Source organism: Agelaius phoeniceus, chromosome 1 (assembly GCF_051311805.1).
Source record: "Agelaius phoeniceus isolate bAgePho1 chromosome 1, bAgePho1.hap1, whole genome shotgun sequence".
Lineage (NCBI taxonomy): Eukaryota > Metazoa > Chordata > Aves > Passeriformes > Icteridae > Agelaius > Agelaius phoeniceus.
This window is the reverse complement of record NC_135265.1, coordinates 36620362-36645405: the sequence shown is the minus strand read 5'-3', so window position 1 is coordinate 36645405 and position 25044 is coordinate 36620362. Positions and strand designations below refer to the sequence as shown.

Here is a 25044-nt window from a genome sequence, read left to right as displayed (position 1 = left end):
CTATCTTATTTAGTTTATCTCATTGCTGAAATTTCCAGCTCTGTAACATAAAGTTAACTTCTGCATGATTGCACCTGCAATCTGCTCTATTGAGTCAGTAGCTGGAAAGAGCCAAAAATAAGGTAACGGGATTTAAGCTTACTACAGCACTGCTCATCCCCAATGATATGGTGTTTTCCAATTTAATAGTGTCACTCTCTTTTAATACCTCTCACTTTCATTATCTCTCAACTCCCACCACCAAGAAACACAACCTGCTTTCATGACCTTCCCTAGGGTATATATACAAAATCTATTCACCTTGTTTGATTTCATTTAAATAAAATACAGACTTATGCCACATTCTGTAGACATTCTGAATTACAAAATCACCTCAAAAAAAATAAAAATTAAAAACCACCCCAAAAACTGAAAAATTTGAACTAGAAGCATTATCTAATTAGGATTTAATAACATCTAATCCTAATTACTGTAGCAGCACTACTGATTTTTCACACAGGTACAGTTATCTGCCTGTTCATTGTTAGTTTTTCTCTTAGAAGTAAATGCCTGCTTGCAAAGTTCAGAAAGCCCTGTCCTCAGCAAATGGGACCCTTCATCCTCCACTAAGGGCAAACAGAGACAGTCAAGTTCTCAACAGTATCTGGCATCATTTGCATGGTACTCTAGGATATCTCTGAAGTGCTCTTATACTCATCACTGAATAATGCTGCAGACTGAAGGTGACATAATTTATTTTTTTTCTCTTGCCATAGTATAACTTTTAAGGTTTACTTACTGTTTATCTTAAAGGTTATAAGACATTTTTAAAAACATGCAATGGTGTGGAAGAGGCACTTGCCTTAACTCCAAGCTTCAGTCTGCAGCACTGATCAGTGATGGGTGTGATGACACCAACAGAGTGCATGCTGAAGTATCACATAAAGGAAGCTGAAGTTCATGAACAAGAGGGAAAAATAAAACATTGTTAAACAGTGAAAAGATGGTAGGGTGAAAAATACTCAGGAGCATGGAGAAGTTAAAGAAAAATACACCTGCAGTTTTTGCCTTTCTCAAAAATTCCTAGATATATTTGGTTTTTCTTATCCAGAAATGATACCTCAGTTCCTATAACATTGGTTTTTCAACCCATGATTAGTACTAGCCTTGATCACTTAACAGCTCCTCCATTAAGTGAATGCAGATAATTTAAGAAAGCTATTTAACTATGTGCTATTTGTTTAAAGATAAAACGCCCAAATATCTACTGACACACTATTTTATTATAATTTACCTCATCGTTTCTTTAAAAAAACTCATGTTACACTGAAGATACTCTTTCCTTTCCATCAGCCCCTGCAGTATTCCACTCATTTGCAATTATCAAATTACCAAATTACCAATTACCAAAGGTGGACTGACTGTCCTGCTGTTCAGGGCTGGCATCCTGTCCCACTTGACAGAGCAACAGTGAGTTCTTCATGCACTCCCAATGTAAACAAATTCTGAATAATTAAAATCTTAAATATTACCTTCTATGTTTATTATTGTTTTATAGAAAAGAGAGTATTTCTGACACACAAGAATCCCTTCATTAGCTTAAAAAAAATCATAAACCTGAAACAATCACACTTTGAGAATGCCATTGCACGTGCCACATTGAGAGGGCACACAAGGTAGTGAGAGCCTATGCATGCATTTATGATATACCAATCCAGGTTTCTTTCATAAACATTGAACTCTATTTTTTTATCCACATGATTTCATACAGTACCTGACACCCTGGAAGTACAGAGATGCATCATTCTGACCTGTACTGAGGCCTAAGCCAGCAGAAAGTAAGACAAATAGGTAATCATTACTTTGTCAGTACATCTGCCCTTCCACAATTTGGCATGAAGAACTCTCATTAAGCAGAATTTTACACCCACGTACTAATGAATCGTGACAAAAATATCCCAAGTCAAAACTAACGAGGTAAGATTTGTCCTTTTGAGGGCTCATTATATAGACACACACCAAAATCATACAACCCCCCCAAACCATAAAACTGTCAGACTCTGAACATCTGCCACTACAGCAAAAACCCATATATGAACTAAACACTCACATTTCTTCTTCTCTCTTTGAGGAAAGGATGATGATACAGATGTCTCCCACTCTTTCACAATGTGCTTTCAGAAATAAGAGCACAGGAATATGTCTCCCATGGCTGACTTCATTTCCCAGCATACCCTACAGATTTTAATTGCCTAAAATCTTTTGTCAAACTGAACAGAGTATTAGCAAAAGCCAAATGTCACAAATTTAAATGTGTCTTATTATTTTAACTTATATTTGATTAAAATAACCTTAAATTTACTTATCTTCAATACCATTTAGAGCTAGAAGCACTATCATACTCTTTCTTTGAAATTGAGTATTTCTATTTTAGGGACAAGAAGATGGACAAATGCTTTTTTTGCCAGTAAATAAATGTTCTATTACTTTTACATGTATAAGTGAAGTATAGATTTCTCAAGTGCAGAAATATTCAAATCATGTATAGAGTATAATATGTGTGGGGGAAAAACCATATGTGAGAGCCAAAGAGCAAAGCAAACTTAGATTGTAAAGATTTCTGGAGTCACAAGTCACCTTTGTCTAAGTATATTTAAAAAAAATGTATTCCAGATTTAGAACTATGATTTTAAGTACCTAGAAGAGCTCAGTCACTAACAAGCAGCATCACCACATCAGAACAAACTGCAGGTAAAGACATCTCCAGCAAGAAAACAGAACTTCTTTACTTGTTGCAGCTGTAATCCCAACAGTCAAGCTTGTTTACATCCTAATTACAGTGATATCCTGTAAGCCCCCACTAAGAGGATATGCACGATCTTCTTGTAGCTCTGCTATCACTGCAGCCCGATTTTGTGTCATCTATGGCACCGCTGAACTACACAAACCCTGCCTTCATTGCTAATTGTCAATGAGTGGTTTTTGCACTTTGGTATAGCATAATTCTAAAGCTACCTTTTCTTTAGAAAGCAGTAGTTTACAAGCTATATATCTGAAACAGGGATACTGGTTAATTTTTCTCCATTTTTTTTCAGGCAAGTGACCCGATGCTGCCAGATAAGGTTTCTCATTTTAGCACACAAAATTATTGCAAAATCATCATCACATGAAAGAAAACATTAAATAAATGATTAAATAATCAATTAAACTCTGCCACATCACTTCAGTGGCAGTAAGGAGGACATTTCAAATCAAACCCTTCTTGATCTTTTTTCCACATTTCAAATTAATGCAAAGCAGATGTAAATGAGTATTTATTGGTGCGTCAGTTCTTCCTTCTTTTTTTACTGCAACATGTTTAATTTCCACTCTCTAGACACAATTTATGTATTTACTGAAACATAATGTCTGAAATTAACGTTACAGATGCTTACATGTGTAAAAATGGCTAATCAAATGACATCTGTAAGAAAGATAGAGAAAAGGAAAATAAAAGAGCATGTGTAGAATTTTACATGCCAAGGTGCTTATAAAACTACAGTGCCTAAAAGCAGTGCCTGACATTCTTGTATTCGATGTTGAGCCAAAGCCAAAATAAACCAAGGTCCCCCAAGCAAAAAATGTAAAGTAGTAAGAGGTTTATAGATACAAAGTAAGTTTCAAACTACTGTAAAACAGGTAAATCAATACATTCTCTTCTTCATGTTAAATCCTCTTGACAATAACCACTTTACCTTCTGAGGTGTGCAGCACGTGTTTGCATGCAGTATATCAATAATCTCTATGTTTTACTCTGTATGAAAACACTACCATTGCTGTACATTTGTGGGAATAACTCAAGCACAAGGAATGAAGCACGAAATAGGAAGTCACAGGTTAAAATAGGAAGTCACAGGTTTTAAAACAAGCATGGTACAGTATATTAAATATACATTTAAAAAGTCTTTCAAACAGACAATATAAGACAACCACAAAAAACTACTCACCATTTCATATGCTGTTACAATCTTTTTCAAGACCTCTGGAACAATCCCTTGGAGCTCCATAGTTGGATACTGATCATTGAGATTCACTACTACCAAGGGTGTATTATCAGGCCCAACCAAGTGCATAGACACAGCCAAAATGCACTGCATAAGATTTGCTACAGGAGAGAGGCCACATAATTCTTTGAATGAAACTACTGCATTCTGCAAAAAGGAAAGAAAGAGTTTCCTTTACAGTTAAATATGAAATTTAAAGTCTTGTTATTTCAGGATAAAATACTTCACTGTTATACTTGAGCTACAATGGTTGTGCTACAATTACCACAGCTTTTCCCTGAAGAACTGGCATTTTCAAAATCAACCAATACTACACATACATTTTACAAAAATGTTTAAAATTCAAGAAATGCAGTACATGCCACAGGAAAAAAACATCTATTTAGAACAAGCATATCTCCTCTCTATCATGGCTAACATTAACTATGGAAATAAACAGATTCTAAAACATAGTGGTAATATATTTTGAAAATTTTCAAGACATTTTTTAAATGCCACCAAGTGAAAACAATATTAGATGCTGAATGTCCCAATTAAGCAAAGTGAAGCAGAAGGAAGAATTCAGCACATTTGTAACTTTAAACATACCTGAACTACAGTCTAGACATGCTGTGGATCTGTGGGCTCGCATTTGGTGTGATTCACAAACCCAGCATTCTATTATTGAAGTATTCTTATCACAGAGCCACACTTAAGTGAATTTTTTAAGGTACCTTAACTTAAATACTGATTCTGTACCTTTCCTTAAGAATTTTTTAGTCATATTTTATACCTAGTATGGTAGAATATAATGCCACAAGTTTAAACTTGAAGAAAGTTTACAGCATTGGAAATAGAGTGTGACTCTAAGTAGCCACTGACATTCCATGATGGGAATATTGTCAGCACTGTATAGAATTTAGGATTTTTGTACCAATTGGGAACTGGTGATCTATGGCAGATCTGGAGTTTGTGTTCCTGTAGGAAATAAAAATGCAAATATGGTATATTTAAGTTACAAATGTGCTCAGTGCTCCTTTCTCTCATGTTGCACTCAGGTAGAGTATCTGGTACAAATTGTCACTTTAATCCAAACCACTTTCCATCTTGCTGGCATGGTAAGACTCTTTTGTGGACATGTCTCTTAGAAAGACATAATGCCAACTTTAACTCAAACAGGAATCAAATGTGAAGTATTTTGCTCTCCCTTTATCAGACAAAATACCAAAGCAGACTTCCAAATATGTATGCACAGCTTATTCATGCAAAATTCTGTGAACATGAAATTGCACCTACCCAGTCACTTAGAGTGTACTTTTAGTAAATGTCCAGGAAACAGAAATGTCTTTTATCAACTGATGTACACTTCAATGACACAATAATTACACAGCTCAAGAGACAGACACTGAGAAATCCATTCAAACAGATTTTGCTCAAGATAAGTACATGGCTTTTTGGCTTGAGATAAGCCATTAAGAAATAACCATTTTACAGAGAGGTTAACGAGGACCCAGGGATTGTATCAATTCATTAATGACAGGAGGACAGGACTAATATGTACAACTACAGTAACTCCTGCCTTTGGACTTCCAATTCTATATCCAGACACTATTCCTCATACTGTTAAGTAACTTAAACATGTAACATCACATCCAGTCCAATCACCCATGTTATACTTTTATCAGTGATTAATATGTAAGAAGTTATGACATCAGCTTTTGTCATGGTAATATAGGAACAAAAAGAAACAAAAAAGGCAATTCCTATACAGATTCAGAGAAACTATTAAACTTGCTGCTGTTTTTTAATATTAAACTATTAAACATTTTCCTTCTTTCTTTTTATTCCATCTTATATTAAAAAAATGAAACTCACCAACTTTGCCCTTTATAATCTGGCTTCTGAGGATACATTGGTCATAAAAACCATTACAATTTATAAAACAAAATTTCAGTAATACAAAAATTAAATAAATCTCACATTTCCTGGCATAAATTGATACTTATTTTAATGGAGTGGTTTATTTGCTTTTATTAGCTGTAAAAACTTAGTTTCACAGAGTCTAAATGGTGCACATTATATAATCTGTTAGCAAAGTTAAGAAAAATTAATCTTCCCTCATGTGCTTAAAATATCTTCTTGATAGCATTTGGAGATAATGATAAATCTAGTTGATAGCACATCTTTCAAACTGACTGAATAAAATACATAAAATACCTTTTAATATCTCATGTTCAAAGAAACCCCACTGTAGAGTCTGGTTTCAATTATATCATTACACTGTGCATATACTGCAGCATGCACATTCAAGAGTTTAATGTAGCTAAACAAAATTCTATGATTTCACTGCTTCCTCAACTCAGCTCTTCCTTGAAAAGCATCTTAAAATACAGTACTCTTCATTCTACAGAATTCTAGCCTTCAGTAGGTTAACTTCAGGTAAAGTTCATTTTACATGCAGCCTGTAATTTGAAACATTTATGAGTCAAAGTATCATCCCAATATTTTTTAAATTATCTTTTAAAAAAGCAAATTTATGTACCAAGTAGAATGGGAGAGCTGCATAATGAGGTACTAATTTCTTATTTCATATAAAATTAGCTTTAAAATTGTATTACTATTAGAATATTTTTAATATAAGATTATTCATTAAGGAAATTTATATACACTGATGTGCCTTTAAAATCCAGAATCAGGTCTCAGATGTTTCCTATAATCTCTTCTCCTTTAACACTGTATAACACCAAGAGGATTTGATAGGTCAGTCCATTTGAAATGATGATTCTTAATTTTGTTGATCAATACTAGTATTCCATCAGAAGTTAATAAATAAAGTTTTATTAAATGAAATGTAACTTTAAAACTCAATTCTAATACATTTCTAAAAGGAGTTATGTACCTGGAATCTCCAAGTATATTTTTAAGTGGCATCTCTTGGCTTCCACAAAACAAAGCACATCAGACTGCACTTTTTCCCTAAATTCAATGTGTTTACTAATATGGCATCCAAAGTAGGACAACTTCTTCTAGAAGATGCCTTCTAACACCTCAGTGCTAATGCCATGTGTTTCTAACATAACTAGGAAGAATCATGGAAAGCAAATGGATCTTTCTTGAAAGTACTGCCTTCTATTTGGGACTAAAGGAAAAACATAACCTTGGTGAAATTATGCCAAACATTCTTAGACATACAAATAAGGTCCCTGATAAGCATTAAAGTCTCCCTTTTCTATCTGTTGTATATTCTTCCCACATTTCCACTTAGTTTTTTCAAACTAAAATATTGCCATACTCTCTTTTAGTGTATTTCTAATATTCCTTCAACAATATAGGATGAGGGTTGAGTTCTGGAGTCATATTTCCACTTCACATTCACGAAAATACGCATGTGCATTCAAAGTTGCATCCGTAGAGTTCACCTAAAATGCTCCTCTGACATGATCCATTCTTAGAACTGTTCAGAATTAGACTGAAATAGTTCAACATACAAGACTCTTTAAAAAGCAGGTATTCCATATACATCATAATACAAAGGCACACACATGAACCAATAAATTATTATAAAACTGTACCTGCATATTTTCTCTCAAATCCGTAGCATCCCGAATAGGTTGGAGGGCATTCTTGAATACTTCATCTATTGTTTTAATCCATAATGTTCTCATAGAAGCATATTCCCTTGATTTCTTGCCCTTCCTCACAGAGAGGCCCCTCTTATGAGGTTTCCCACCACCCCTTCGATTAGTAATGGCCACATGCACAAACAAGGAAGCATGAGCTAAACTTTCACCAGTCAACGACTGCAGAGGAACGTGCCGATAACCAGTCTGGAGACACTCAAAGGGAATAGTGTACTGCCCAATAAACTCGTCCCCAATGTAATCATCATCCAGCACTACAAAACGCACCATAGCTAGCTCTGGTAAATTTATTTGAAATTCAAAGCTTTCATCAAAAATTGGATTATCCCCGTTCTGATGCATAGTTTTCGTCCTTTGCTCAGCACAGTCAGCAGGGATTCCATGTATTTCGACATAGACATAAGGATCCACAACATCACCTTTGGCACCTGATCCTTTGGGTTTAGGGAAGTTTTGCCCACTAATGATTTTAATGTGAAGCAGCTGAGGTGAAACTCCAGGCACGGTGTCTTTTGTATTCGCACTAAAGAAGGAAACTTCTTCTCTCATGATAGCAGGACGAAGGACGTAGCCACAGTTTCCATTTTGTCGAAACCAACCAATGTTAAGGTCCATCATTAAGCCAGGTGTCTGAAAGTTCATTGCTACTATCTGACAGCCACATTTCCAAAAGTCCTGGGGATTCATATTACTAGAGTCAATCCTCATAGGACTGGGGAAAACCCTTGCGAGAAAACGTTTGTTATAATTTACAAAGTCTCCTGGGTTTTCGTTGGCATACTTGCTAGCAAGCACTTCATTAAAAGAGCACACCTCCCAGTACTTCTGGAGCTGAAATGAAACTTGAAACTCTTTGAACTGAACTGATTTACATATGCTCACCAGCTCAGAGAGATCTTTGCAGAGCTGGAATCGTTTCCCTGTCATTGAGTTTTGCTGTTCTACCCCCTCTTTCGCCACTCTCTGTGACATTTCTGCTCCTTCGTCTTCATCTGTAACATCTCCCTCTAGTCCAGAACAATTAGCAGAAAGCTTCTTTGCTTTAATTAGTATTTTCCCTTTAAGTGATTCTGGTGATGGTAGATAAGACTCTTCAATGTTTGGAGACTGCGTATGCAGTTTGTCCCCCAAAATTTTCTTCATGTGCTGTACCATCACTTTCTGCTGCTTAATAGAACAATGATTTTCTAAGCACAAAATAAGAGGGTATTCTGAAGCAAAAAAGGCATACTTGTTAATAATGTCAATGACACTACGGAAGACAATTTGTGATGTCATTGTATGCCCAGTGTAAATCACGGGCTCGTTATCTGGACCATCCCATACGTCCAGCTCAACACTTCGACAACCCATTTTTAGAGCGCGAATGTAACCCGTGATGTCAGAAGGCCCTCGAAACTGATCCTCTATCAAGTATGTATTATGAGATGAGTTAATAAAATAATGAGATAAAGGTTGTTTCATATCTTGACAAACTTTTTTATGCTCTGGATCAAATATGTGGCAGTCTGGTGAAGTAAGGTAATTCGTAAACCCATCTATAGAAAGACAACCCTTTTCCTGGCCTTCTTTGGCTGGCTCGTATTTCTGAATAATTTCAAGGCTTATTTCTTCTGTGACCTGTGCCATACCCTGCTCTGCTTCCAAAAACATCATGAGGTCCTTGGTATCTAGAAATTCTTTATTGCTTGAAAACTGAACTAACAGGAAATAGATTTCAGGTCTGGTACAAAGCTCATGAAAAACTTCAATAAATTCTTCTTTTGTTACTTCAGTACCAGCTTTTTCCCTGGATCTATGTAACTCTTTGAATTTTAGTTCAATTTTGTTAGTTTTTAAACCAGGGTTTAAGTCTTTTATAAATTGTACAGCATTACATAGGGGTATATGTCCCAAATTATCTACATCTGATTCACTGAATATTTGTGAAAGCCACGAAGTCCGCATATTATCTTGAGTAGTTCCTAACATATCTAGAGTGTGTTTTCCATAAGAAATCAGGTATCTTAAGCCAGTAACCCAAATATTTGCAACGTCCGCTGAGTTAGCAACCAGATCTAGCGACTCATAATTTTCTCCATATATAATTGAAAATGCACAATCTTCTGATATCTGGTCGTATATTCCATTGCTGCGAAAGATATCCGTATTTTTTCCTGTTCTCACTTCTTTGATTGACTTGATATCAATCTTTGCTTTCTCAGAATCCTTTTTGGAAGGCTCCCAGCGCAGAGACTGCATATCAGCATCCAGGAGGAAGTAGCGGTGGTACACCCTGGAGTTGGATCGGACCTTCTTGAGCTCGGAGCCTTCCACCATGGCGTTGATGCAGTCGCTGGCGCTGCTGATCTTCTTCTCTGTGGGCATGCTGCTGAACGACACAGTCTTCTTCCTTTCTCGCTTCTGCTTCGTACCATCCTGGTAAACAAGGGGGTGGGGGGGAGAAAAAAGTAATGTGTCAGTGTGATTTTGGTCAACATTGAAATAGCTTTCAACTTAAAGCTGAAAGTTCATCAAGCAGTTGAATAAAGTCTGTGCGATGACCAGTAAGATGGAAATTCTTACTGGCACCATCACAGAATACTAATAATGCCTTAATATTTGCTCTTGCTTCTATAAGCAATCTTCCAGGGTTAATTTTTAGTACTTTTGATGGACAAAAAAATTTTAAAAATGAGTTTTGAATGCTAAAAAAATAATAATGCTGTATTATTGCATACATGTATGTGCATTTTATTTTATGAGTTGCACCATACTTAGAGAACAGGTTCTAAAGTCAAGGCAGTAGGAAGCTAGCTTTTCTCTGAGTCCTTATGCAGTCCCATAGATACTTGCCAAACTTGTCAGTACAGAATGTAAAGCTTTAATACCATGCTGACAGGGTCCTTGGACCACAGAAACATTAATACACAATTAACTACATAAAATCCATAGGACACAGTCCTAATTACATAAAATCCATAGGACATAGCCCTAATCTTAGCATACAAGACTTAGTAAGCACTTCTTCAAGCAAAGCTCCCTTCACCAGAGCACCCATCCATGTTCTTCCCACAGGCTGCCCCCAGCACTCACACATCCCTCCCCTTAGCAGGAAAATACCCACAACATCTAAGGAAGCTGCACTGAAACACAAGCAACTGGACAGGAGCAGATGCAGCTCTGCAAGTTCTGAGCTTCAGAAAATACAGCAGTGACTCAGAAGGGAACTTCTGAGACGGTTTAATTTAACTGTTTCCAAAGAACCTTCATGTCATTAGAAAGAACTTGAATAGATGACTTGGTCTGGAAGGGAAGAAAAAGAGATACACCATTGCTCTTAAAGCAATTAGATAACCCAGAGATCTTACTTTGCTAGAGAAAGCTTGGGCATATAAGGATATATAAGCCTAAAAAAAGAGAGGAAAGGTAATTTAGCTACCTTTATTGTACCTATTTGTATTAATTAAAGCAAATGCAAATAAATCAGCAGCACATGACTCAAGTACAATCAATTTCATAAGAATTGAATTTAAGAAACTTGTGCACTTTCATTATCTGCATTTTCTGAGACTGAAAAATGCTAAGATTTTTCTTCTGAAAGCAACATGTCTTGAGGAGCAACTTTTAGTCTGAAATAACACTTGCACTAAAATATTTTTATATATAACTATTTTAAGATACCTTAATTAGAAGTGTTGTTCTTATAAACTAGCACAGTGCAAAAAATTTCTTTTCCAGCTTTACTAAAAAAAAAAAAAAAAATTATATTCCCTGAAACAGTTTTCCATTTGAAGTATGTTCCAGTGCAAATCAGCATTGCTTAAATGGCAGAAAGGAAAGTGAAAGAAAACTTTTAACGATTGCTGTGCTGAACAGATGTTCAAATAAAAACCATCTATTACAAAATGCATTTCCAGCTCAGTACACATGTGCTGTATGTTGAATTTCATTAAATTAAAAATGTAGCGTCCTGGTTTTGCAATTTAATTTATAAGCATCTGAAAAGTCTTTCACTGAAAACAATGATTAGTAAAGTGAGCACCCTTAATATTCGATGTTCTGTGTTTGAGAAAATTAATCAACCATACTATTCTTGCACCTTTAATGACAGCAGAATTTGCTTTGTTCAAGTTCTCAAGAGACCAGTAAAAGTGAATAACCCTGCAGAGGACTGCTTTATTTCCAACTGCAAATCAAACACCTGCAATGGATACTGCACAGGGTTGACTCTCAGAATCTCATTACATGTAGTTTAAGCATAAGGATTGTTTCCAAACAAATGCAAAATTCCTTAACATAAAAAAAAAAGAAAGAAAAGAAATCAAATGTGATTTTTGTTTACAGAGATTTTTGTTCTATTTTAAGCCTAGCTTGTTTGTCTACCTATTTATATCTCCTAACCTGAAAAAGTGGCAAAGGACAGTCCCACATAAGTGAGCAATGACATTCCTGCCTGATACTTCAAGGCTTGGAATTAAGCATTTTGAAACTCCTTAATGCTACAGATTCCTCAGTCACAGACCTGGGAGAGGAATACTGTTGATTGAGAGACAGCTGACACCAGAACCATCAGGGCCTGGCAAGTATTCCTTACCTGACCATGATCAGAAGAAAGGTCTACACCTTTATCTATGATCAGGACTGTATCTGATCCAAGTCACTGAACCACAAAGGAAAACAAAATATTTTCTATTTCTTGATGCCATCTGATGTAAAGAAGCCCATCTCCAGGCAGTTCCATTGCCAGCTCTGAAAGCTTGAATTGGAGTTCATGCATGTGGATCAGAGGAGCAATTCAATATATCACCTGCAAAATTATTTTGCCTGCCTGCCAGATGAATTCGCAGCCAGTTCAGCAGTACTCTTCATTTTTGCAGGGTAAAGGAGTCTAGCCACTCAGATTATTTATATAAAGCCAGCAGCACAGGGTGAATTGCTGTGAAAACATTCTGAGCTCCAGAACACCCTTCCTAAATTTTTGCTTCTCCAGAGATCAATAATCCTGAACTACCAGATTGCCTGTGCAAATCCCCATCCTGACAGACATGGAAGTCATGATCAATCTCTGCATGATCAGAGTAACTTCAAGAATATTTTATCAAAGACACTGTTGAGAAAAATTCATCTGAATTACCCACCTGTCTGAAAAGACACAGAAAAGAAACTCTCACTCCACAAGCTGAGAATGCAATTGCATAGAGCATGCACAAACTGTGGGAAACTCATTTGTGAGCCTTGGCAGTATAGTCTGGCATGGAGGAGACAGATTTATTCTGCTCTAAGATGTGGAGGATTTCACCCCAAAAGTGAGGTGGCATTCATGAACTGGGTCAGGTCTCATGGCCTTAGGTCTGCCTTGAATCAAAAAGAATGGCACATCAGAAAACTGCATCTGAACAAACAGGAGTGATTTCTTGGCATTCATAAGACTTACAGGGTTCTTGCTGTTCAACATGCTGGAAGTGACACTGACTCTACAGTGCAGATGCATAATTCAGTCCAAGGCAGCAGCTACAGCTTTTGTGCTGAAACAACTTTCAGTCTTTCCAGGATCTCCTACACAATGAAGAACCATGTCTATCTACAGTTTATAGTATGTCCTGACATCATTACAGGATTTCCCCTAAAGACTGTCTGTGCTTCATAAGACTTAATCACTGAAACCAGAACAACCACCTCATCAACACATTTCCTAACACTATTTATGCCCCAGCCAAGATGTTTTGAGGAATAAAGGAGACCACAGATAAAACTGTTTTGAAACATTGCTCATAACCACTACAAGCAACTACACAGAGTTTGGTTTATCCACAAGTTCGTAGCAACAGAAAGCAAAGTATCTAGCAGTTTAAAAAATAGCAATAATCCCAGCTGTCACCTGTGGCACTTAAGAGACAGAGACAGCTGGAGAAAATGGATTAAAAGCACAAGGAGGGAAGAATATATCCACGATAACTTTTTTTTATTCCTCTCAAGGTACCAACAAAGAAATAGCTGTGTGACTAAGAGAGCACTATCTACAAAATAGAATTCTGCAGACAACAGAGAATCTTGAATCAGACATTGAGAGAGATGCACATAATTCCTGAACTGCAGTGCTTTTAATTTATGCAACTTTGTGATAAAATTACTTAAAAGGCAGCTTCAATAACCACTGGTACTGATAGGGGCAGAGTTCAAACAGAGATTTGAGAATGTAACAGATCGGGATGATAGAGGAAATGATGAGTAGTGTATGGTTTGTAAATATCTCCCAAAGGAAAGGAAGCAGAGAGAGAACTTTATGACCTGTAAATGCCCAGATGAATCATGCCCCAGAAGCAGTACTTAAAAAATATTTAAACACCAAGTTGCCAAGATGTTTAGGTATCACTTGGTCCAGTGGAATTAAGAACACAGCCCAGGGCAGGGGCTTGCCAACCCCCTCAAAGTGGCAAGTGTGGGGCAGCAGCTGGAGCAGAGTGCAGGACACTCCTTCCACCTGCCAATACAGAACAATCCTCACGCTGGCCCATGCAAACTTTGGGGATGGGTGCCTGTGATCCTGCCTCTCTCCATGACTAAAGACATCTGCTCTTTTCAGAACAGAGCGCTTCAAACAGACAAGACAACAGTAACAAGAGGAAGTGACACAATGACAGATTTTCAGAGCACTCTCTGGGAAGTGAAAGTCCCTGATGTCACAAAGTGTAAAACATTTCACATGGTGACCCTGAATGCAAAATTTAGTCCATGTAGCAAGGACCTGAACACTGGATTTTTTCCTCTCAATACACACCTCCCCTGGTGACAGGTCCTGCCGCTACTTGTTTGTGCTCTAACCATAAAGAATTTCCATTCCTTTTTATATACCAGAGGCTCACCAAAGCATGGAAGGCAGCTCCATGCTTGTCTTGAGAGCACATGGCTGAGCACTCCAAGATGCCCAGGCAGAGGGAACAGAGCCCAGCCCCTCCACGAGCTGCTGAGTGCTCAGCCAGCCAAGCAGTTAGGTAAGAAACAAGAACACTAAACACGAGCACAAAACACAACACCTGAAGTGCAGCACCTCACTGCAGGATTTTGGATTGCCAAGGGCTGAGCTTTGACAACCTCTGAGAAAACTCACACACCTTGAGGCAATGATGGTACAGTCTGTAAAAGCCACAGCCCCGAGAATGCCTACTGAGTTCATCCCAAGCAGGCTTAGAAACAAGATCAAGGTGAACCATTCAGCCTAGAAAAGTCTGCACAAAGGTGTAGTAATAAGACTGCAATCACGTACAGCATTTCAAGAGCTTTCAATTTTTATTTTTTTTTTCATAAAAGTTCTGAATTGAGTGGCATGCTAGTGAACCTGAAGGCCAGTGGTGTGCCAATACTCTGAGCAATTACAGGTGAGAAGGTGAGGCCAGACCTAAGTTTGGTAATTTTAATTTTTATCAAATTACACCATTATTTCATATAATACAGCATGAAAGCTATTTTAGATGCAATTTAATGTACATCTGTAGCAAACAGTTTCAGTAAAATTCAATACTTTATGATGAGAACAGGCAACCTGATGATTTACATAATGAACACAGAGTGCACTACTCTTCTGACACCATGCAACTCATTGATGACTTTTTTTTGTAGTAGATGTGATACTTATGTAGCCAATTTGAGTACAAGACCTGCCTGTTTTCATCAAATGCAATTCAGCAGTAATTGCAAAATCACCTAGCTTGAAGACATAATGAATAACAAGCCTATTTCAGGAAGTGGTAAGTTAAAAAAAACCACAATTGATGCTTTGTTTATTTAATTAAGATTCTTGAACATTTTTCTTCAAAACAAAAACCTTGAAATTTATAGATTTTCTTCATACTTAAGGAAGCATGTCTATACATAATTAAGTCTACTCAAAGGAAAAAAGCACATTTTTAAGTTCGTACTTTAAAATATTAATTTTTAACACATTTTGTTAAAAGTATTATAATATTATATTATTATATTATAATATATAAGAACTATAATATAAAGAACTTGTATTATAGTTATAAGAACTTATATTATATTATAATATAAATAACTTGTTCTTTAACTTCTTCTTTTCCAAGGTTCCACCTGTGGTTTTAGAGATATAAATGCTAGTGTACATGAGCAAATAAGCTACAAAAGCAATGTCAAAATATCATATAATCTTTATAAATATTTTTAGCACAAAAATTTTTAGGGTTTTCTTTGAAAAAAATGCCTGTAACTGAAACAGCAATGATGAACAGGACCACTTGTTTTTGGCAACACATACAAAAAATAAATCATATTATGTATAGTTTAACTATGCACAGCTGCCAACTCATTCTACAACATAGAATGCAGCACTATAAAAGAAGCTAAGCAAGTTTATGTGTAAAAGAGGCAGTAGGAAAAAAGGAAGGAAAATATCAGGTAACTGAATTTAGCACAGATTTCAAAAGTTACATGCAGTTAAAGGCAGAGTGGGAATCTTCTTTGGAAGAGCGTGGGGGAAAAGGGAGAAAAGAGCTGGGAGAAGGAAGGAGAGAGGTGATGGTGCAGAAAAGGCACTTCACCATCCTTGCCCTCGATGCCCCCTCTCTCAGCCTAATTATCCTGGAATCAGCAACTCAGCAGAAGAATCTGCTGACAGCCACTACTTAGCCCCTCTCTTCCAGCCAAGCATCCTCTCTTCCTTTCCATTTGCCATTACCAGGAGATTCTCACTAACCCAGTGACCTGGATTCAGCAAAAGGCACGTCCTTTTTAATGCTGTTCCACAGCTGCCCAAAGCTTCCAGAGCATGTGGAAACCAGAACAAGAACAAACTCTCCAAGCAATCAGCAGCTCAGCTGACAGGATCCCAAACACTTCAGAAATGGCACCTGTTAAATCAGCCTGTGTCCAACAGACTCAGCAGCCACTGTTTGACTGCACACAGCTCCCAGCAGTTGTATGTAAAACAAAGCAGAGTCCTCAAATGAAACAACAGCTATCTGAGGAGAGACAAAACACCAGCTATTGGAAAACACAAGTCCTCCCACTTGTTATGAATCACTGTATTTGTGCTCAGCATTTAACTATTTCCCCAAAAACCCAGTACTCATGACATATCTGTTGTTTGCAGAAATCTTTGAAGAGGAACATATTTATCTTATGTGTGGCAGGTTGACCCCAACCAGACCCAGTTACACCATGTTATAAATAACAATGAGGAACAAAACTAGTTGAATAAGTAACAATTCCAGGTTGATTTTGTTGTTGTTGTTTTGTTTGGTTGGGGGGTTTTTTGTTTGTTTTTTTTTGAGTTTGTTTGTTTGGTTTGGTTTTGAGTTTGTGTTTTTTTAGTAAACGAATTCTGTGATTAAAGGAATACAGACATAGGTGCTCAATATTCAAACAAAAATGACCTATATTATTTCAGATGAGCAAACTGCATGGTTCATGATAGAGTTAAACCAATTCTCTTTTCAGCCCCTACTCCAAACATTAATTTTCTGTCCTGTCTCTTCCTCCTCCTGCCCCAGTTGCATTCTCCCTTCTCCCCAGCTCAGCTCCTCAGGCCCTCATTAGCAGCTGTCTAACACCCAGTAAGTTAATTTACCTCATTACCTCAGGAAACAAAAAATCTATTTTCTTCCAAATAAGTTTTCTGCAATTTTAGTGAGCTGAAACAATTGTGGATGTGGCCAGCTAAGTATCAGAGCTGGTTCAAATTAACCACTAGAAGCAAGGAACCGATTAAAAATGGGAGGAAAGAACAGAATCACTCACTTTTACCAAGAAATTAATTCAATTAAAATCAATGCAGTTGAAACTCTTCCATTGAAATCTGATCCTACATGAACTGACAGTAGAGTTTTATGTCATTAGGTTCTGTGGTGAACTCAATAACCTTAAAGGCCTTTTCCAACATAATTCTATTAGGGAAAACAAAATCTCTCATCTTGGTCCACCTCACAGAGTACAGCCACAATTTCGCAAATATATAAAATATAAAGGCAAGCTATAAAAAAGAACTGCCAACATCATAAAATAACAGAATTGAGGTTTTCAGGCTCTTGGGCTCATTTTGTTCTGCCTCATTTCAAGAAAGGAGGACACCAGAAAATTTATGATTCAATGACATGAGAGAGATCACTTTCACGTTATCTGTTAGAAAGAGCAGAGAAAAAACAGTAGCCTGAGCTGGCCTTGTTGCTGTTATAGCAGCAATTTAACTCAAAAGACTGTGACTGCAACAAGCCAGGAAATAACAGGATATCCTGGTTTTGCAAATAGAGTCTAGACCAAAGGCTTTCTCTGCAAAACTTCCTACAGAAGAGCTTATTTAGCCATTTGACCAGCTTACCAAGAATAAAGAAACCATCTTTTAATACGTTTTTTATGTTGCTGTCTCAAGTATCCTCAGGTTTTTCATTATTCAAGTGCTCTCACAGAATGTCACAGGGGAGTTTTCCCTGTGCTCCATGGCACAGATACAGATTCACAGAATATTCTGAGTTGGAAGGAACCCACAAGGATCATCAAGTCCAAGGCAGACACTTCTTCCACAAATATTCCAAAGACATCCACAGACATGATGCTGTTGCTCCCTTCTCACTCACTCCCTCTAACATAAATCCACTCCATATTCTTTTGAAGAGAACTAAACAATCTGATATTGCCTACTCTGCTGAAAATAAAGGACTTGGAGCTACTTTTACTATGCTTGACTTTGACCTAAGCTTTAAAAAGTCTATGGCAACTAAGCCTTCCCCATTCTGCAGTTCCACGATGCCATTTGTGTTTGCATTCCAGCAGCAATTACTAGGATACAGCATTCTAGGATTCTGTCATTTTATAACATAATTTTATCATTTAATTATATTGTACTATGTATGACATTATAATTCTATAATACATTGATATATTATACAAATAATATTATATCTGAAGATTAAAACACAGTAGCAAAACCAAAATTCAAACACCACTGAGTCATTCTTTCTTGTATGAGTTCATCTGCATATTCATGAAATTAAAATGAAGGGTCATTTGGTTTCAGGGGTTAATTTCCAATACAGATTAGTAGGGGAAAGGGGAAAAAAAGTCTGATCTGAAAAGAAAATAAATAAGAAGCATTTAAGGAAACTCCCCAGACTGCTGTGAGCACTGAGAGAGCCAAAGGCTGAGTTATGCTTGGCATGAGTGTCTCAGCTCTCAGTGTTACTGAGTTGGTTACAGTTCAGCCTTCTGGGGAGCACTTCCAACAGAGCAAAAGAGGTATCTCATTTTCACAAACTTGATAAAAGCAAAACATGCATACTTTGGATCCAAACAACCAACATCTTAACCAAATCCATATACACTGCAATAAATATTTATGAAAAACAGCAGTTACTAACTCCTGAGTCTTAAACTGAGGAAACTGCACTGACAAAAAGCTGTTAGAAAATGTGTGATGGCATGAAGAATTTTAACCCTAGGTAAGTGAGTGGATTGTTTTTTAGATTTCTAATTTCTCACATACTAAGAGAAATCATACCTAATCTATGAAAAACAGGTAATTTTAACTACTGCAGAGAAACTTAGGTTTATTATAACCACTTATTTTTTCTGCCATCAATTATCAGAAAAAGTGATAGAAGGTACAGATGCTTTTAGCTTGAATAATAACTGAAGATGTCAAAGCTGATGCTGCACGTAAAGATACTGAAGGATTTGAAACTGGCTCAACAAAAAGGTTCAACAGGTTTTAGCACAGCTCAGGAGGGAAGAAGGCTCTGAGTTTTCACAGTTATCCCTAAGACCCGCAAGATGCTCTTTCTGCACACATGCCCACCTATTTAAACCCTGAGCATTTTTGTTTTCAGGTCTTCAATAACATTTTAAGTACCCAAGCATTATAGCTAAGATACACTTTCAGGGGCATTTTAATCAAGACATATCTACAAGATTTAATATGCAGCAGTCTGAAGCTGAGTATCAGATTCCCTTCAAGAATTCATGGCTGTGTGTTAGTTCCACTGGTAGAAAGCATGGCTTTTTTCCCTTTTTTGTTTCAGTCATAAACAGCATGAATTGGCAAAATACGTAGCACAGCTGTCAGCCTTTAAAGCAAAAGTACAGCATGTGACTCTGAAATATAACAGAGTAACTATGTTTAAGATTTCTGTAATTTCAGATGCAGGCTCTGCAGAAAGCTCCTTCACTTCTCCCTCTGCTGCTGCCCTTCAGTGTTATAGAGGAAGAAAAGCCAACAGCATCACCAGCAAGAGGTGAGACTGAGCACTGGCTCAAGACTCCCAACCCTTTTCCACTCTTGGGAAAGCCTTCTCAGCAGCTTTTTCCAGATTTTCCCTCAGACATAAGTGTTGGCTTTGGTTTACTTGTTTTTTTACTAACTTTCCTGCATAGCAGGCCAAGACTCTATCCTACCTGACTCAAAACAAACCAGGACAAACCACCCGAGAAAAACAAGCTTGTAGAGTGTGCATCTTAGGATGCCACTACAGGTATGTACTCCATGAAATTACACAAATTTAACTACTAAAAAAAACACTGATATGGAAAACAATGCCTTACTCCATGCAGACAAGATTCTCATCTTCAATGCTGCATATGCAGCCAACAAATGAAAATAATTGTGGTTTTATGATTTACAAATTTAGTCAGAAAGCAGAAAAGTACCTAATCTCTCTCCTTTACTGTAAGAGGAAGTCTACGTGATATTCTCTTGAATGTCAGCGTCCCTTGCTCACAAAAAATATACAGCAGATTGACCACAAATGTGTTATCTGATTTACAGGAATGGCTTTTTCACACATCCTTACAGGTCAATGTTATGACTAAATCATGCATTTTTACTTTCCCTCATGTGGCAAAATGTTCACTTGCACCTGTGCTGTCAATTTGTGTATTTTGTTCAAATTTTAATCCAAATGTCATCTGTTCTCTTGGAAAGCTCCTGGTGTTTTTGTGTCCTTTCCTGTAGCTGAGTGTTTTCCAGGGAACAACACAGGGAATAACCTATATGTGATAGTTTTAATCACATATGTGATTAAAACTATCACATCTAGGTTATTTATTCCAAGTCAGACATTCAGGCTACAGAGTAATAAAGTGTAAATTTTTTTTCATTCTAAAAACTATCATTACCACTGCCCTGCAGCTTTCAATCCATCAACTGATTTTCTTCACTCTAGTGATTGATGAATGGTGTCTAAAGATTTGCTTCTGGACTAATTTTAATTGGTCTAGCAAATTTCACAAGATAACTTTAAAGAAAGAAACAGAACTTGACAGACTGAGTTGTTCTCCTTGTGTGGTTTGAGATAAGTTCCTTTTTGTCAATTAGGAGAGTGACTATTAGCAATATTAACTCTTCAACGCTACAAAGAGTTCATGCAAACAGCTCAGTATTAAATTAAATACAAAATTGGATCTTTTAGAAACTTAAAGCTTGCTAAACAAATGTTATCTTGCAAATTCTCGAGCTGCTACTTCAGCCTTATTACTTCAGTGGCAACGGTAATTAAACAGTGATAACTAGCTGTTAATTTTTAAGGACAATTCTTATGATATAGATACAAAATACTTACTAGGTTATCACAGGGGCAGACAAGACATGAGTACCCAAGTACCTTTGCTAACCACATAAGGCTGTTTCTGACTTGTTTTCCTTGTTGATTTTCAGGTGTGTGTAATTTAGAGTTGTCAAAAAATTACAGGAAAGTCTCATGCTGAATGCTACATCAATGGCCTTCTCCCCCCCTTAACTCAGTTCTTTAATTATTCATAGCAGTTACAGGCACTTAGGAAAGAACAGTGAACCATAAATATTTAATACGAGATGCCTGTAACAGAAAGACATGAGAGAGACTACAAAAATCAAATAAAGTATTTGTTTATCCTAAGCAAAATAAAAAGCAAGGCAGGCAATCTTTATACCTATATAAATGTCCATAGCTTTGACAAACCAAACCTAATAAGTTGTCAGCATGCTTTACCAAATAATCACAACTAAACAAATAAAAATTGGCAGGTATACCAGTTTTCTTCAGACTTTTAGTATTTAAAAGGGATCTATTTTGATGGCTTGCTACAAGTTTCCTTGTGAGGAATGCTGAAGATGTATCACTAGAGGACATTACAGTTCCAAGATGTTAAAGGATGCAAGAGTAAAGAGCAAATACACTGAAGACAATTTTTAAATACTCATCTACAACAGCAGCATATTAGCAGGTAGATGCTGAGAAATTCTCAATATAAATTAGAATTACAGCACTTGGGGTGGTAAAAAAGTATGAAAGAACTTAAAAATATTGTCAAATACAGTTTATAACCCTTCTAGTTGTGCAGGAAGGCTAAGGATACAGTGTGCACTCACACTTCAGTATAATATGGCAGGCAAAAAAATTCCAACTTTTAATTTTCAGAACTCACTGTACTCAATACTTGGTACAGGCAATAATGAAAATATGTTAATACTATAACTGTCATCTGTGGAGGGAAAAAAAATTACTAGGAAAACAAGACTCCTTTTTTAAACCACTAAGTCATTCAAGGAAAATATCATTAATCTTTCATTACTATGTTCACATACCATATCTCAGTACCCTGTATGCAGCTTTCTAAATTTCTTACACACCACAAATACTCAAAAAGTCACAGCGTAGAGCACAAAAAAATTAACTCCTGTGATATCCAAAACTAAAACCAATCACAGAAGCAAAACAATGTTCTCATCTGTTTTCTTCAAATTGAATTACTTTCTCCTCGCTCTGAAACCAAAGCCTCCACTGATTCTGCTCACAGCTATCCCTGTCCTGTGAAATCAGCTCAGGGTCCCACCATGAAGGCTCCCCTGCCTAAACCAACAGGAAAAACTGTGCACGCCTGGGGTGGGCAAGAAAAGGCTGAAGAAGGAAAGTTTAGATAATCCTTAGAAACTAATTTTCCTTATCTCAACATTATAGCCACCCACCATGAAAACTCAGAGTTATTAAATGATTTAATGGGGAGAAGTTTTATTCCTGTTCGATGCAAGAGAGAGAGAGAAACTAGAACTGTTCCCTTACAATCAACACCCTCACTCTCCCAGCTTCCTACTTCCAACTTCTCTTTTGTTGTAACTACTGGTTAAACAACACTTCCAAACATATTGTTTTAATAGTTCATATTTTCTTGTTTTAAAATGATTTGAACATTCATCTTCAACATGGAAACCTTTGTGAAAAAAAATGTTTTCTTTTCTTAAAACTGTTAGTCAGAACTGAAAATGTATCACAGGAGCCACTTGTGTAACTAAAGCAGGCTGATAGTTTAATCAAGGTGTGGTGGAGAGTGTATTTAGATTGTATTTGAAAGTTTGCCTGTACAGTGGACAGTAATGTAAAGAAAATCCCAGCTGTAAATGACACCAGTGTACCAGGAAAAGTACTAAAATGGACACAGTTATATCTGCAAATGTGTCTTTTGGTTTCCTGCCTTACTCTTCCCAGTAGTTGAATTATGCCATGAAAAAAAGCCTGCTGTTAGAACCTGTGTGGCCCCTAAAAATGGAGCTGGCCCTCATGTCACTTGCACCAATAAATCCAGAAGCAGACAAGCCTTCAGTATTAATACTTATTCTTGAACCCTGAAAATAAAGGTAAGCATTCAAATGCCATAATGAAATCTGAAGGAACAACATTTTATACATCTAAGAACTCTCAGAATAGTTTAACGGATTCAAAAACTAAAATAGTAAATCCTTAACTTCTTACAAAACCAGAGAGATTATTAGATTAAAAAAAGAAGAAAAAAACAACAAAAATAAAAGCAATGAAAAGCACTGACACTAACATTCAAAACTTTTGGGGTTTAATTTTTTTCTTTAGAAATAGATTGTATGTAAAATATTTTAAAATCATGTCTTCAACCAATTTCCACGTGTTTCTGTAAATTCATACTGCAACATGACTTGCCCTGTTGGACTCAACAGAACTGAAGTTTAAAATGACAGATGGGCTAAAGGGAAGCATGAGAAGTGAAAGGAAGCAGATGTGCCATTAAAGGAATGCTGCTTTGGAAGATTTAGATTTTTGTACTAAGAACAGAAAGAATACATCCAAAGGAAAATCATTTGTTGAACTAACTTGATGCAATGGCTAATTGAAAAGTTAACCAAAATATTAATTCTTTGAATCCTACATTTTGTATACATACACACACATATAAATGTAGAATTCAATATCAATTTTCCACTTTGAATCCTGAACTAAAAATAGTCACATTATCATTGAAAATCCTATAAATCAACCAATTCTCTGAGACACAGAGTTAACTGAACACAGCAAAAATATTCTGGCAATATTAACAGTACTGTCTATTCATGTTTGCAGCAGCTTGTTGCTGGCCAATTTTTCTTTATCACTGGATTTTATCTGTCAGTCTAGTGCAGTAGAAAAGAACAAACAATAAGTGGTATAACTATTTCACCCTGACATTTGATAACTTCTCATTCAATATATGTTGAATGCTTATTTCAGCACCTTGTCTTACGCTGCAACTCTATCTCAATCTTCCAACCAAGTGTAAATTAGCTATTTAAACCTGTAGAAATGGGACACAAAGTTTACAAATTTAGAAAATCGACAGCAATTTGGTCCCAGCCTGTTACACTGGATTATTTACTTCAACATTTTTTAAGAACAGTTCTAGTTGCACATATTACAAAATAAGGAATAATTTTTGGCCTCAGTAATTTATTATAAATATCCTTCTTTTAAATACCCATCATCTTCTGCCAGTGCTCATCCAGCGTTCCAGAAGGTCAAGGAACTGAACCTTCAGATACCTCTGTTAAATGATCTGCTCTCAAATACAGCAGAAATGTCCCAGTTTATACAGAATCTTTTCCCTACCACAGTATTTGCACACTTCTCACAATGGCATTTAGTTATAATAAAAACTATTTCTTAAAAGATCTATGAGAAGGGAGGAAATCATGGCAGAGTAAGCTTCGTGATGATAAAAGTCATTGAGACAGAAGCAGACTGTTTCCAGGGCTACCAATGAACCATATATTTTGTTTTAGATGGTTTCCTAGGAAAATAATCCTAGGGATCACATCATCTAAGAATGCATAAGAGACGCATGCACATTCTCCTAACTTTAAAAATGTATTTCTTTATTTTAAATAAATCTGATAAAAGAGGAGATTTAAAGATGATCTAAAGCCAATAGACTTGCCAAAACCAGGCAGTTGGGAATAAAAAAAGAATCAGCAAAATTCAGATTATTTTAAAAAAGTACAGATCAAAAGTTCACACCTCCTTCAATCCCCAAGTCAATCCACAAGACACAATCCCACTGGAGCTGGTGTGTCACCTGACACTTTCCACTATGTAAAATTTTAGCCCAAAGAAAATCTTTTCCCTTCATTTTTTTTTTCATTCTGGCTTCACTTAAATGGA

At 36.5% G+C, this 25044-nt stretch overlaps 1 protein-coding gene across 1 annotated transcript in view; it reads right to left on the bottom strand.

Annotated features, from left to right (window-relative positions):
• Positions 1–25044, bottom strand: part of PLCL2 (phospholipase C like 2) — a 100428-nt gene that overhangs the window by 35286 nt on the left and 40098 nt on the right. The window contains exons 3-4 of the mRNA XM_077176525.1: positions 7574–10060; positions 3966–4169 (exon numbers count right to left, since the gene is read on the bottom strand). Coding sequence (XP_077032640.1) covers positions 3966–4169; positions 7574–10060 — 2691 coding nt within the window. The remainder of the gene's footprint in view (positions 1–3965; positions 4170–7573; positions 10061–25044) is intronic.